Consider the following 16,530-nt stretch of genomic DNA (forward strand, 5'->3'; position numbering starts at 1 on the left):
TTCCCCTACTGTTTGTTTCCTCCTCTTCTCAAATAATATCCCTTCTGTTTCATGCTGTACAAACACATGCAAATGTGTTGATGTGTACATATACTTACATCATATAAAAGCTAGAGAGATCTCTAAGATAAAGCATTAAATATTTATCTTAGTTTAGTTTATTTTGCTCATAGTGAATAGTACTGCAGTAAATGTGTGTGCAGGTATTTTTGTGGTATGCTGTTTTAGATTCCTTTGGGTCTATGCCTAGGTTGATATGCCTGGATCGTGTATATGGTAGTTATATTTGGGGGTTTTGAAGAACTTCCATACTTCTTCCACATAGGCTACATTAGTTCTTATTCCCATGTTGTTTGTCTTAAACTTTATTTCTTGTTTCATGTGCTTTCCTAGGCCTCTTACCTTTACTCAGTTGTGTTTTTACATGATGTCTCATTTTTTCAAAGCTTCTTAATAGGGAGAGGATCCACAGTACTTTTCAGTAAAGGTTATATTGATAGCATATATACCATTTCTGAATAGGCAGAACTCTCTTTAACTACTAGAAAGTGCATAATGGATAAAATAAATCATGATTTGAATCACGGAAATATATTACTACTACCACCTTAGGTAAAGGTAAATGTTGTAGGGTGATATGCCAGAGAGAGTGAATCAATGCCATTATGTATTCATTACTTTCCTTGTGGCTGTGACCAATAACCTGACAGCAAAAGCAGCTTATGGAAGGAGAAATTATTTTGTTTGGATCATGGGTCTATTTATTTTTTCCCTTTTCCCTTAACCTCCATCCCCCCCCCCTTTCATGTTTTTAAAAAGTATATAGTTCCTCATGGTCTGGAAGACACAGTGATTGTGGCAGGGAGATAGATCTAGAAGCTGAGGCTCCTCATAGCTTAAATTCATTGGGAACCAGAGCATTCAGGCCAGAACCAGAAGTGAATAATTACCTTCAAAGCCTATCCTCACTAACCCACTTCTGCTAGCTAGCCACAGTCCTCATGTTTCCACAACTTCCTAAAACTGCACCACCAGCCAAATGCTCAAACACATAAGCCTATGCATGACATTTCATATTTTTAAGCCATAGCAGTGCATATAATATCTGTTTCTGTACTGTCTTGCCTGCTACTTTTCTCTTTGGAAGCTATCTTGTGTTGAAGCTGGTATGGCCTGATGCTTAGCTTTTTTTTTTTTTTTTCCTTCTTCTTGTTTTTGGTTTTTTTGAAACGGGGCTTCTGTGTGCCAGGCCTTGAACCCGAAGAAGGACCACCTGCTTCTGACTTAAAGGCATGCACCACCATGCCCAACTTGATTTTTTTTTTTTAAATAGATTTATTTGGGTGTATGACTGGAGTGCCTGGATATATGTATATGTACCACATGTGTGTGGCCAAAAAAGGTTATTGGATCCCTTGGAACTGTGGTTACAGATGGTTGTGAGTCACATGGGTGCTGGAACTGAACCTAGGTCCTTTGCAAGAGTAGCAAGTGCTCTTAATGTGTTGAATCATCTCTCCAGCCCTCAGTTCTGTCTGTCTGTCGTGTTCTCTCTCTCTCTCTCTCTCTCTCTCTCTCTCTCTCTCTCTCTCTCTCTCTCTCTCTCTCAAAAGAATTATCTTACATGGATGTATGACTGTTTTGCTTGATGAGCTGTAGGTGGAGTTTCTCTGTCCTCTGCAGTAGCTTCCGAATATCCACAGAGAGACTTACTATTAATTATAAATGCTTGGTCGATAACTTAGGCTTGTCTCCAGCCAGCTCTTACAACTTACATTAACCATTTCTATTAATCTATATGCTGCCCTGAGGCTAGTTTACCTCATCTAGGAACTTCCCCTATTGCTTCTTCCATGTGTGACTTGAGACTCCTCAGATCGAGACTCCTCAGACTCCACTCTTCTTCTTCCCAGCATTCTCCCTGCCCCAAAAATCCTTCCTAGCTATTGGCCAATCAGCTTTTTATTAACAATGAGAGCAACACATTTTCACAGTGTACAGCAGGATTATTCCATGGCACTGAGCCATTGCTCTGACTCCCTCAACAACAGTGCTTTAAAATGCATATATTTAGCCGGGCGTTGGTGGCGCACGCCTTTAATCCCAGCACTCGGGAGGCAGAGCCAGGCGGATCTCTGTGAGTTCGAGGCCAGCCTGGGCTACCAAGTGAGCTCCAGGAAAGGCGCAAAGCTACACAGAGAAACCCTGTCTCGAAAAACCAAAAAAAAAAAAAAAAAAAAAAAAAAAAAAAAAAAAAAAAAAGCATATATTTAAATATATTCTTTATGCCAGTATTTGCTTTATGTATTGTCTCTTTATATTTTTATGAATATTCTACAGTTGCATGAAAATAGATTACTACTTAGTCATACAAGTATTTTTTTACCTTAGTTCAAGTTGTTATATTTCTGTATAGGTGACTGTCATTCTGTCTTATGTGATTTTTTTTGTGTGTGTGTGTGTGTGATATCAACAAAAAACTGAGCCAAATTACTTTGGTACTTATCAATTTAATTTTTAAATAAAATCAATATTTTGGTAATTAGTGAGTCAATTAATGTGCAGTTATGGAGATTGAATTTAGGGCTTTATTAGTCCCAGACAAGTGCTCTTTGTACCACTGAGCATTCCAGGTCCCACTAGAAGAAATATTGGCATATTAAGGTTTGGATTTATTCCCTTTCTTCCTAGTGGAAAATTCTATAACTCACAGACACTATTTTTGTTTAGCATGTGATTGGTAACTGATTATTCTGGTATTGAAGTTTTAATTACTCTGTTATAAAAATTATACATTTTCCTGTTTCTTTTGAAAAGTCAAAACATAATAGATGGCAGAAATGCTCTGGACCAATCCCAGTATTTCTATCAATATTTCTGATAAAATCTTAATAGTAATTAACCAATGTGATTCTAGTCATTCTAGTCTAGTCTAGAACATTCAGTAGTTACATCATTAGTACTAGTTCTGTATGGATGCATTAAAGAAGATCAAATGATAGCTGGAGAGATGACTCACCAGTTAAAGGCTCTTCTTGTTCTTTCATAGGGCCAGAGGTTCCTTGGTTTCCAGCACCCACATACATGGTGGCTCACAATTATTCTTAACTCCAGTTTCAGGGGATCTGATACCCTTTTTCTCACCTCTGCTGGCACCAGGCATATGCATGCTGCACATATATACTTGGAGACAGAATACTCATACACATAAAATAAATACTAAAAAAGAAAGACAAATGGTTGTGGATAAAATCTCACAGGCAGTTTATTTAGCTGGGTGTGATGGTGCACAGCTGTGTCTTGGCTATTTGAGGCCTGAAATCTGAGTTGCAGACCAGCCTGAGCAGCATAGTGAGTAACATTATATAGTTCAGTGTTAAAGTACTTGCCTAACATTTAAATTTTTGGTAGCATTCTAATAACAAGACAAAAATCAATAAATAGTAATAGGAAACCAAACCAATAAACATTTAGAAGTCTGGAGAATGGGTGGGTGATATAATTAGTACAACCAATAAAGATGTTTATCACCAAGGTTGACCACCACCTGGCTTAACTTCTACAATTTTTAATTATATTTATTTTATCTTATATGTGTTTAGCTTGCATGTTTGTTTACCATGTGTATATTATTGGTGCCCCACAGAGGTCAGAAGAAGGCATCAGATGTCCTGAAATTGGAGATCCTCTGCTAGAACAACCAGAGCTTTTAACCTCTGAGCCACCTCTCTAGCTCCAGCTTTTTTCTCTTTTCTTTTTGAATTTTTCGAGACAGGGTTTCTCTGTGTAGCTTTGGATCCTTGTCCTGGAACTTGCTTTGTAGACCAAGCTGGCCTTCAACTCACAAGAGATCTGCCTGGCTCTGCCTCCTGAATGCTGAGATCAAAGGTGTGCTGCACCACCACCACCACCACCACCACCACCACCACCACCACCACCACCACCACCACCACCACCACCACCTGGCCTGCTCCGACTTTATAGTTATTTTTTTATTCTTTTCAACTACATTTTAAAAATAAACTTATACAGAGTTTTGTTGTCCGCATTTTGAGGTGCAGATAAAGGAGGTGTTTTCAAGCTGTCAACTGCAACTGTTTAACATGTTCCCAAAAAATTGACTCGGGCCAAATGAAGATTGTGGATGACACTGAAAAGACTCAAGACTAGCCAGTTTATTGTGAAGCAGAAATGCTGGTTTTAGTAAACATACATTTTTTTAAAATTTATTTTATGTACATTGGTATGAAGGTGTCAGATCCCCTCTAACTGGAGTTACAGACAGTTGTGAGTTGCCATGTGGGTGCTCGGAATCGAACCCAGGCCCTCTGGAAGAGTAGACAGTGCTCTTAACCGCAGAGCCATCTCTCCAGCCCCTAGTAAACGTATTTTTACAGGTTTAAGCATAAGAGTTAGAAAAAGATGTGCTCAGAAGACATACTAGTTATATATAGAACTTTTGGTGGGGATTGAAGCCTCTATCAGTCACAAAGTGGTTCCTGTGGGACAGTCACCTTGTAGGATTACAATTGATAAAATAAAATCCATCCCACAGGAACACTGGAAGTTAGAATATCTTTACTGTAAACAGTTATGTTTGAGGTTTGTCTTAGAGTTGCTTTTTCTGTGATGAAACATCATGACCAAAGAAGTTGGGGAGGAAAGGGTTTATTTGGCTTATACTGTTCATTATTGGAGGAAGTCAGGACAGGAAATTAAGCAAAATGGAACCTGGAGGCAGGAGCTGATGCAAAGGCTTACTGGCTTGCTCCACATGGCTTGCTCAGCCTGCTTTCTTATAGAACCCAGGAATACCAGCCAAGGGATGGCCTCACCCACAGTGGACTGGGTTGTCCCCCATCAATCACTAATTAAGAAAATGCTCTACAGGCTTGCCTGTAGTCTGATTTTTATTATGGAGGCATATTCTCAATTGAGGCTTCCTCCTCTCAGATGACTCTAGCTTGTGTCAAGTTGATAGAAAACTAGCCAGCACATGCCGGGCGGTGGTAGCTCACACCTTTAATCCCAGCACTCGGGAGGCAGAGGCAGGCGGATCTCTGTTATTTCGAGGCCAGCCTGGGCTACCTCGAAATACCAGAGTGAGTTCCAGGACAGGCTCCAAAGCTACACAGAGAAACCCTGTCTTGAAAAACCAAAAACCAACCAACCAACCAAACAAAAACAAAAACAAAAAACTAGCCAGCACAAAATTCTTCTTAGACACTGTCTGAGAAAAGGAGAGGCATTACCCAAAATCGTGAACATTCAGAAATTAAGCCTGGGCCCTTGCTATTTTAACACAAAATTTCTATGTACAAAACTATGTAGCAGTGTTTAAAACAAGCTTTTGTTAATTGTGATGGAGTTTTTGCTTTTCAACCAGGGCGACAAGGTTTTCTCTTTATTCTCATGTCACCATAATTTCCCCTCTATCCTGCATCATTACCATATAGCTCCAGTAGGCCTCAAAGCCACTTACATTAACCATAGGTGTGTAAAATCATACTTGGAACTTTTTTGTCGTTTTAAAACATGGTATAATTGAATAGCCCAGGGCATTGGGATTTCACTATGATACTCAAGTTGTCTCAAATTCATGTTTCTCCTGCATCTTCTTGACAGCTCCTGGAACAACAGGGTGGAAACCATCATGCTCAGCTTTTTGTTGTTGTTTTTTGTTTTTAAGCTTGCCTTTAAGATCCCTTGTTTTCAAATGTGTTCTTTAACCCTGGAGATATTGCTCAGCAATTAACAACACTGGCTGGTCTTCCTGAGGACCTGGGTTTCATTCCTCATACTCTCATGGTATCTCAAAATCACCTCTAACTCTAGTTTCAGGTGACCTAGTGCTCTCTTCTAGCTTCCATGGCATCAGACATGCACTTTGGTGCACATTACATACTTATAGACAAAGCACTCATGCACAGGGTGGGGGAGCAAATCTTGCCCCCCAAAAAAGACCTTATGTTGCTATAATTTGAGACTTTTTCTGAAGCCTTCCTAGGGTTTTAGGTATGTTACTAGATGATAAGTGATTTTTTTTAAATTTTTTATTTTTGGAGACAAGGTTTCTCTGTGTAACAGCCTTGGCTGTCCTCGAACTCACTTTGTAAATCATGCTGGTTCTGAACATCCACCTTCCTCTGCCTAGTTTCAGGATAGCCAGGGCTACACAGAGAAGCCCTGTCATTTTTTAACAAAAAAAAAAAAAAAAAAAAAAAAAGCCAGCCATGTAATACAAAACACTTCTGTTTGGGAGTGACAGAAATTGAAATTAAATTTAGGGAAAAAGGAAATTTGTCCTTAACTAAAATTATTGGGGATAGAAACAATACCAAATATAGCAGACCAGAATTCTGTTCTGACTTCTCTTCTTGTTTCTTCCTTTGCTTGTTCCTTGGGGTTTCATTTTCTTTTCTTTTTAATCTTTTTCCTTTTTTTCTGAAATGTTTCTCTGTATAGCTCTGGCTGTCCTAGAACTCACTCTAGACCAGGCTGTCCTGGAACTCCGAGATCCATTGGCCTCTGGGATTAAAGGTGTGTGCTGCCACAGCCCAGGCAGGGGCTTCATTTTCTTATGTGAATTTTTCCCTATAGATTGCAGCTGTAATTTTTGACAGCTTAGTCTTTAATGGCACATTTTCCTTATGGGCTATGACTCAGGGAGGGGCTTGTAGCAATTCTCATTAGAAACACATAGTTTTGGGGTTTGGAGAGATGGCTCAGTAGCTAAGAGCACTGGCTTCTCTTCTAGATGACCTGGGTTCAATTCCCAGCACCCACATGGCAGCTCACAACTGTCTGTAACTCCAGTTCCAGTGGATTCAACACCTTCACACAGACATACATGCAGGCAAAACACCAGTGCATGCCTTTTCTTTTTCTTTTCTTTTTTTTTTTTTTTTAAGATGAATTATAGAAAAAAGAAATAGTTTGGCTGATGTTTGGAGCTGGCTAGTATTTATCTCAAAGAGGGTTGGGGAGCTATAGGTTTGTTCTTGAGATTATAAAGAACATTGGGGGCTGGAGAGATGGCTCAGTGCTTAAGAGCACTGACTGCTCTTCCAGAGGTCCTGAGTTCAATTCCCAGCAACCACATGGTGGCTCACAACCATCTGTAATGAGATCTGGTGCCCTCTTCTGGTGTGCAGGGATATGTGCAGACAGAACACTATATACATAATAAATAAAATAAATCTTTAAAAAAAACATTGTATTTCATAGACTATAGGAAGATGATAGATAACTAACATTTACTAAACCCTAAGATGGGACAGTATTTTGCACAACAGTGTTGTTTTTCTTTGATGAGGAAATGGCTCTGACAATAAATAGCATGAGAGGACCCCAGTTTGGATACCCTGCAGGCACTTCAAGTCTGGGTGCATGTCTTTAAGCCTATGTTGCAGGAGTGAAACTGAATTGAGCAGTGGAGCTCATTGGCTAGGCAGCTTAGCCCAATCAGGGAGCTCTATGTTCAGTGAGAGACTCTGTCTCAAATAATAAAGTGGTGAGCAGTTGAAATCACCAGTTGTTGGCCTTTGTCTCCGAGACTCAAGCACTTAGACACACACACACACACACACACACACACACACCTTTTTTCTGTTTTGCAACACTACTCAGGGTTTTATTTTACTTTATGGATAAGAAAAATGAAACTAAAGAGAAAAAGAAATCACTTAATTTGACAAGGCTAAGGAGACTTGGAATGTCAGACTATATAGTGTTAGGAGTTTTCTGTCCCTAGGAATTCCTACTGTATCAAATCTCAGCAGAGAAGCATTCTGATGATGTTGTATTTAAGCATAAGCTGCAACATACCAAGGGCTTAATATGAAACAAACATGTATTCATTGGTACATGTTTAGAAAGTATAAAAGTTTGTAGGAAGATAGAAAGAGCATTTAGATAACTTTAGCAATAGAGCAGCTTTTTAAACTTTTTATTGATTCTTTGTGAATTTCACATGCACCCTAATCCCACTCATCTCCCTGGCCCTTCATATCCACTCTGCTGTTGCAACCTCTCCCCCAAAGACCCTCCATATCCACCCTCTATTGTTGCAACCTCTCCCCAAAATCAAATAAAAAATAAAAAAGTGGTAAAAAATTTAAAAAGTGAAAATTAAAAAACAAAAAATTCCATCTCACTATAGAAGCTGTGGTGTGTCATGGTCTGTCACCCAGTCTGCCCTTTTGCCCAAACAGCTTTACTTGTAAACTTTCATTGCAATGAGTCATTAGTCTGGTTCGAGGCTTCTGGCATCTGCTACACTATCAATACTGGATTCATACCAGGACTCCTCTTGGATATCCTGTTGTTGCCCTGTGTCATGGAGATCCTGCAGAGCAGCTTTATTTAACCAGAGAGATGGTATATCAGGGTCTGGCATACCATGGTCAGGGTGTATAAGCAAGATGTAATATTGCAGGTGGTAGGAAATGTGGCCATAAATTTTGTCAAGCAAATCCTTTTGGTAGAATATTGGAAAGCCTTTACAGATAATGTGTTGGATTGGTTTTGCTTGTCTTCTCCATGTTCCACATGTTTTTTGGTTAGAAAGTCAGCTCTCTGTAGCCTATGACTTACTTAGTCTAAAGAAAAATATTCTAATTGTAAGCAGTTTTAATGTTGATTATAAATCTATAAAGATGATTAGATTGATGGATCTTAAAAATCTGTAGTAGATATGTAATAGAATCTTTGCAGTTGTTTGTTGGTATATCACTGTCTTAGTTACTTTCCTATTGCTGTGATAAAACACCATGACCGCCGGGCAGTGGTGGCGCACGCCTTTAATCCCAGCACTCGAGAGGCAGAGCCAGGTGGATCTCTGTGAGTTCCAGGTCAGCCTGGACTACCAAGTGAGTCCCAGGAAAGGCGCAAAGCTACACAGAGAAACCCTGTCTCGAAAAACAAAAAACAAAACAAACAAACAAACAAACAAACAAAAAACCAAAAAAACCCCACCATGACCAAGACAGCTTATAAAGGAAGTGTTTAATTGGTCTTACAGTTAGTTCCAGAGGGTTGTTAGGATTCATAATGGTGGAATAAAGGCACAGTAGCAGGAACACCTGAGAATTTAAATCTTGAATAGCAAGCAGGAGACAGGAGATACGGAGCTAACCTCAAAACCCACCCCCAGTGACACACCTTCTCTAATAAGGCCACACCTCCTAATACTTTCCAAACAGTTCCATGAACTGGGAACCAAATATTCAAACATGAGCCTATGAGGGCCATTCTTATTCAGACAACCACTGATATTTTTCCAATATTGATTAATTAATGAAGATTGAGGAAAGGAATGCTTTTGGTAGTTATAGTAACTAGATATGTGCCAATTCCTGTGACTTAAAGTGGAAAATTATTTTGATAAACCATATATTAAGAGTAACTACATAATAAAAAAAAAGTAACTACATAATATTTAGACAAAATATCTTATCTGTTTCCTAAACAGTTCAATGAATCAGACATAGTGGTATACTTCTGTAATTACAGCTCTTTCTAAGATGAGGCAGGATTACAAAAATCAAGGCTAGCCTGGACTACATAGTGAGACTCTGCCTCAGAAAACGAGAAGCATGCTGGGCAGTGGTGGTATACAACTTTGAAGGAATTATCATAAAGATATGATGATTAATCCTAGCACTCAGGAGGCAGAGGTAGACAGATCTCTGTGAGTTCAAAGCTAGCCTGGTCTACAGAGCAAGTTTCAGGACAGCCAAGGTTACACAAAGAAACCCCACTTGAAAAACCAAAAAGAAAGAAAAGAAAGAGAAAACTAGAAACATACAAAAATGGGGCTGGGGTGGGGATGGGGAGATTCAGAGGGAATCTGCTATCAAGATGGATCTCTAACTTGTTGTTGGTGGTGCATACCTTTAATCCCAGCACTAGGGAGGCAGGATAATAATAATAATGCATAATAAAAACAAACAGTCCCCAACTCTTCCAAGGGTTATCATTACCCCATGGATGAAGTTGAAACAATATGGCTAACAAGGAGTTTTTACTTTTTAGCTTTTGCCATTTTGTCCTGTTTCATTTGTGCCTCTTTGTTCCGTCATAGGCCCAGCTCTTTCTTCATTGTAGATATTGTTCTATAAAAATCTTTCACCCTTCCTTCTTTCCCTTTGAGGCAGGGCTTCACTATGTAGCCGTGGTCATTTTGGAACTCAGAGATAGCCACCTACCTCTGCTTCCCTTGCCCCAATAAAACATGTATGCCCCATTGTGCCTGGTTGTCTTTCTTTTACTTTTGAGACTGGATGTCACTATAAACCTGGCTGGCTTCAGATTTGTGTAGTTCTTCCTGCCTCTAAAGTTCTGGAATTATAGATGTCTGCCATCACACCAGCTTCTTTTCTGGCTATTCATGATTGTTATATGCCCTTCTTTTGTACTGCTTTTACCCTGATTTCTGGTATTACTTTTAGAGCATCTATTACACATTGTCACCACTTATGTATTTTTCTGGAACTAATGAACCCTTGATAGTCAAATGCTAGGTAATACAGTATAGGATGAAACTACATGAATAGGATTTTTAGCAGAAGTCAAAGATTATTTAGTAAACTATTTAAGAAAGGCCTCAGAGACAGGAGGGTAGTACTTGAGCTAAACTTTGAGGGAATCATCATGACGACATGATGATGGTCATGCATCTGTACCTAACAGTCCATACCAGGGGCAAACCCTGCTAAAAGTGAGATAGATACTGGACATTTTTCTGCCTTGCCTTTATATTATTTATATGAAATAAGCAATGGAATAAGCAGTATCATGCTGGTTAAAAAAACATGGAAAGTGTGTGCAAATGTTTCAGAATTTAGGGTACATTGACAAAAGTGAGAAGCAGTGCTAAGTTTTCAAGGATAATTTGTACTTATATGGCAATTTCCGAATTTACATAGATTATAAAATTTCACTAGACATCTGCTGAGAAATGCAATAATGAGATAATCAGGATGGCTCAGTGAAGTGCTCAAGGTGGAAGCTTGAGGACTGAGTTTGGAGCCCCACACCATATAAAAGCTTGGTACAGTAATGCATGTAGCCCCAGCATTGGAGGGCACAGGTGGATCCCAGTGGACCACTAAACAGATAGTATAGCTGAAAAGATTGGAAATGAGGTAACTCATGTATATAATCCTTGTGCCTTCACTATACCAAATTCTTGTCAACAGTAAAGTACATATGTGTATTCTTTCCTAGTAGCCTGCAACATAGTTGGGAATTAGTGAAAGATAGTATGCATAAACATAATAAGATTGAAATATGGTTCGTATCTTAATGGTATCTTTAAAACCTTATTCAAGCTGGGCGTGGTGGTGCATTTCTTTAATCCCAGCACTAGGGAGGCAGAAGCAGGCAGATCTCTGTGAGTTGCAGGCCAGCCTGGTCTACAGAGTGAGTTTCAGGACAGGCTCCGAAAAACCATTGGGGTGGGGGAAACTATTCAAAAGTGAAAACACAAAATTGGCGTTTTAAAATACAGTACTGATTTTATCTGTTTGCTTATTTGATTTGTAAAGATCTGTTCAAAGTCAGGAAAAGTTTACCTGTCTTAAAATATAGTTTAATTTTTGACTTTAACTGTTTTTTTTTTTTTTTTTTTTTTTTTTTTTTTTGAGGTGGGGGCCATGTTGAAGTATACATTGATTACTTGTTGCTGTGACAAAATAATTAAAAACAACTTAAGGAAGAAATATTTATTTCAGTTTATATTTCATCAAGTGTGTTTATTGTGTAGTTTCCATCATGCCTGGGAAAGTGTAATAGCTGAAGTGTGACAGCGGTAAGGTGATGGGAGGGAGTATGAATCCTAGTACTCTGCTAGCTGTCTCCTTTTTTTGTTTTTATGCAGCCTTGGCACTGTAGTTAGACGTTTTCCTGTATTCCGCAGCCTCTGGGTCTCAAGAGAACACTCAGAGGCTTACATTAATTACAAATAGTTTGTCTATGGCTCAGGCTTCTTGCTGGTTAGCTCTTTCATCTTAAATGAACTTATTTCCATTAATCTATGTTTTGCCATGTGGCCATGGCGTTACCGGTCTGCTGACATGTTGCTGCTTGGGCACAATCCATGGAATGGTTTCAACCACATTCCACGTTAAACTGTTTTGGAAACATCCTCAGACATGCACCAGAGGTGTGTCTCCTAAGTGATTCCAAATTGAAATAGGTTGAAAAATGAAGATGGATCTGATATCAGCGTATGAAATTATAGTTGTTGAACTAACACCACCATTGACTGCTCAAAAAGATAATGTGTTGTATTACCCTTACTTCTATTATTAGATGGCCTATCTTCAGAATGATAGCAAGTGCTATATGAGAATCATGTACCTGTTTAGATTTCTGGCAGGTCCTTTCTGAACTACTCTTTCACATGTTTTGTCCTTACTGCCCAATTTGAATCATTCAGCCCTCAGCTTTCTTGACAGATAAAATAATTGATAGTTTTTCTGGTGACTGATATATACATACATGCACATTTATATTCATTATCATGATTGTGATGGTGGCTTTAAAGGTGATAGTATATTAAAATTCATCAAATTATATAGTTTATTTAAAAAACTCATGTGACATGCCCATTACCAATAAGTCATTATTTTATTAAGCCCTGTCTCTAACCTCTTAAGGTTTTCTACTCCATACCTGCTCTTTGATGATCCTTTTTGGTCTTTGTTTCTCCATCTTGCTAGTTCCTTGTCTCTATTATTTTCTGTCTTCATTATCTACTCTCCATGCCAAAGCACTATTTAGAAGAGAAAAATCTCATAATGCCATTGCTATTTCTGTAGGCACAGCTTTCCTGTTGAAAGCTGTGGCAGACAGAGAGGTCAACACACACGAGCAGAAGAGATGGGGCCTTATGGAGACTTATGGTCCACACAAGAACTCCATCTGGAGATGTGTGTACCTTAGAGGCATCATGGCAGATAGATAGTTGTTAGTGTAAATAAGAGTTGATAAAATGTAGCAGTTCCAATACAAAGGTGCTTTTGGTTCTTTATAAAGGAATTGTAAAGGCTAAAGCAAAAACTTGCCATTCTTGATTTGATTTGACTTTGGGTTTTCTTTGAACTAAAATATCTGGAGAATCAGCCTTAGTTATTTGCATCTTTACAGGCTTTCTTAAAGCCTACCTAGAATGCTAAGACCGTGGTTGGAAGACGGTACAATTCCATCTGGATAGTTGCTGTACCCGTGGATAGTATGCTGGAGATGTTGTCATAAGGCAGCATTTTTATAGTTTTCATAGTTAACTACTTTTATGTGCGTGTTCTGTAATTTACTTGTTGGAGAAAAACTGTTTTAAAGTTTTGATTGAAATTTTCTTTTTCCACAGAACTCAACAAAAATCCAGTGGAAGGCTTTTCAGCAGGTTTAATAGACGACAATGACCTCTATCGATGGGAAGTCCTTATTATTGGTCCTCCAGATACACTGTAGTAAGTATACTGGAACTGACATCTTTAAATAGTTACTCCTTTAACTAGAATTAAAACTTAATTTTGAAAATTAAATTTTTTAAAGGAGTAACCAAAATGGTTGATCTAATATCATTTGTCTTACATAAATTTGATAATATTTAGAGCCTTTGTGTTATGCTTGAAGCTCTAATGTCTAAAAACTGTTTTTAAAAGTACAGTTTCACGCCAGGCAGTGGTGGCGCACACCTTTAATCTCAGCACTCGGGAGGCAGAGGCAGGCAGATCTCTGTGAGTTCGAGGCCAGCCTGGGCTACCAAGTGAGTTCCAGGAAAAGGCGCAAAGCTACACAGAGAAACCCTGTCTCGAAAAACCAAAAAAAAAAAAAAAAAAGTACAGTTTCACAATTTAGGTACTCTTGATGCTGGAATAAATTTGTTATGAAAAAGCTTTTTCTTTTGTTTTTTTGAGACATGGTTTCTCCATGTAACAGCCCTGGCTGTTGTGGAACTTGTTTTGTAGACCAGGCCTTCCCTTGCTTCTGCCTCCTGAGTGCTGGGATTAAAGGCATGCACCACCACTACCTGGCTAGTTTTACTGTTCTTTTTATTTTATGTGCATTGATGTTTTGCCTACACGCATGTCTGCATGAGGGTGTCAGATCTTGGCATTACAGATAGTTGTGAGCTGCTTTGCGGATGCTGGGAATTTAATCCAGTCCTTTGGAAGAGCAGCCAGTGCTCTTAATCACCTGAACCATCTCTCCAGCCTCAGTTTTACTGTTCTTAATGCCTTATCATTTATTAAAGAACAAGACTGCAGATTTCTGTTTTTTTCCCTTTTAAACAGAGTTTTTCTTTTTTTGTTTAATTGAATCGATCGATTGTTTTCTATGTGTGTGGGTGTTTTGCATGCATGTATGTGTGTGTGCCTAGTACCTGAGGAGGCCAGAAGATAGCATGGAACCTCTTGAGTTACAGATGGCTATGTGGTTGCTGGGAATTGAACCTAGAGCCCCTGCAAAAAAAGCCTGGAGAGGGGCTGGAGAGATGGTTCAGGGGATAAGAGCACTGACTCTTCTTCCAGAGGTCCTGAGTTCAATTCCCAGCACCCACATGGCAGTTCACACCTGTCTGTAACTCCAGTTTCAGGGGACCCTGACATGCATCACAAAAACACAAATGCACATAAAAATAAAATAAGATAAAATATTAAAAAAGAAAGAAAGAAAGAAAGAAAGAAAGAAAGAAAAGCCAGTACTTTTAACTGATGAGCCATCTCTCTAGCCCCAAGATTTTTACATAGGATGTATTCTGTATATCTGTGTCTTAAGAAGACTGAAGGGAACTTCAAGGTCTATTTTAGTAATTTTTTAACCTAGTCTCCACAGAATACATTCAGGGGGGAAAAAAAGGTTCTGACCCTCTAGTTTATAAGACTTTTATAGGACATAAAATAACTGACTGCCAGTTGTTGAATCAATGAGGGAAATGAGGTGACTTTCTCAAAGTTATGTAACCAAGCAGTGATAAGGACAGTTCTTTGGGACTACACTCCTTGAGTTGGTATAAAGAAGACCATTATTTGAATGTATCAACTCCCCCCCCCCCCATGCTTAAGTAGATGTTTTCTACCTACCTCGAACAGCTGGTAAAAAAATGTATTTAAAAAAAAAAAACGAAGAGTTTGTTGGAGCCCATTTTCAGGTTCCTGATGACATTACCCAGCAGATCCGCATAGAGAGGATTGTACCACGGGCCTGAGTGCAGGTGTCTGAGATGGTCTGCACTTGGCTGTGCTGGGGGTAGGTCTTTTGCTCCATCCCTTGGCCTTTCTATAAATACCCTGGGGCAGAGACAGTCAGGGTCCATTGGAATAGGTTCCAGGCCCTCTCGAGGCTATCCTTTATTTTCTGTCTTGTTTATCTCTACACTCTAAATCCTTCTATCTAATATTTCCTGCTACTCTCACTCAAGAAAACTCTGGGGAACTGTGGGGTTGGTGGAGCTTGGAGTAGTAGAATACATTGTGGCAGAAACGAGAGAGAAGCTGCCTCAAAAACAAGGTGGAAAAGAGAGAAAAGAAGTTAAAACAAAGTAATGTGGTAGTTCGTGTTTTATATTTGGGAAAAGGTGGTTCAGACTTTGTTATAGCCATTAGCAATCAGAATTGTTGCTCATATATTTATATGAAATATATTTGCTTGAAGTGTGATCCTATTTAGTCTTAACAATTAAAATTTGGAGTCAGATATCAGGATGAAAGCTGAAAGATCAGAGAAGCCAGACACTAGAGAGACTTCTTGCCTGTAAGAATCTTGAGACTGAATGGGTGTCCTGTCTACAAATCTTTGAACTGAATGGACCGATATCCTGTCTCCACCCATCTTCTATTCCTGTCTCTACTTCCCTAGTGCTGGGATTCAAGGCATATGTCACCACTGCCTGGCTCTTTTTTTTTTTTTTTAGACTGGTTCAGCCTTGTGTAGCCCAGAGTGGCCTTGAACTTCTGAACTTCCTGCTTCCTTCTCCCGAGTCTTGAGATTAAAGGTGTGTGCCACCACTGCCTGGCTTCTATGGTTTACTAGTGGCTAGCTTTACCCTCTGATCTCCAGGCAAGCTTTATTTGTCAGAACACAAACAGAATTTCATACAACATTTGCATTCATCAGTTTTGCAGTTTTATTTAAGTGAATTTGATTATGCCATGGCATTAGAGTCCTGCTGCCAGTAGCCACTGGAAACCTTTTTAGAAATACCCCCTCACATTTACATTGTTATTTGAGGTAAATTTCTTACTAACCTGGTCTATGAGCCTAACACAGTTCTGGTCTGTTCTTTATGTTTATTCTTCTGGGTTTAAAATATTGTTTGTTTTTTTCCCCAGGCACAGTGCCTCAAGGGGAGACATAGGAACAGTCTGATGATAGAAATCTATTTACCCTCAGTATAACTGAAATGAGAGACATTCTCCTAAACCAAGTCCTTGTAGAGCACTATTTAGGAATCCATGCCTAAGCTTCATTCAGCTCTTATGGCCTCATTGAATTTTTTGTCCTTACATGTATTACATATTT

General features: G+C 39.0%; 1 protein-coding gene across 2 annotated transcripts in view; it reads left to right on the plus strand.

Annotated features, from left to right (window-relative positions):
* Ube2g1 (ubiquitin conjugating enzyme E2 G1) overlaps positions 1-16,530 on the plus strand; it is an 86,315-nt gene that overhangs the window by 42,192 nt on the left and 27,593 nt on the right. For both annotated transcript variants that reach the window (XM_037201328.1, XM_028888748.2), the window contains exon 2: positions 13,373-13,475. In XM_037201328.1, the coding sequence (XP_037057223.1) occupies positions 13,373-13,475 (103 nt within the window). The remainder of the gene's footprint in view (positions 1-13,372; positions 13,476-16,530) is intronic.

This window comes from Peromyscus leucopus, chromosome 8b, assembly GCF_004664715.2.
Source record: "Peromyscus leucopus breed LL Stock chromosome 8b, UCI_PerLeu_2.1, whole genome shotgun sequence".
Taxonomy (NCBI): Eukaryota; Metazoa; Chordata; class Mammalia; order Rodentia; family Cricetidae; genus Peromyscus; species Peromyscus leucopus.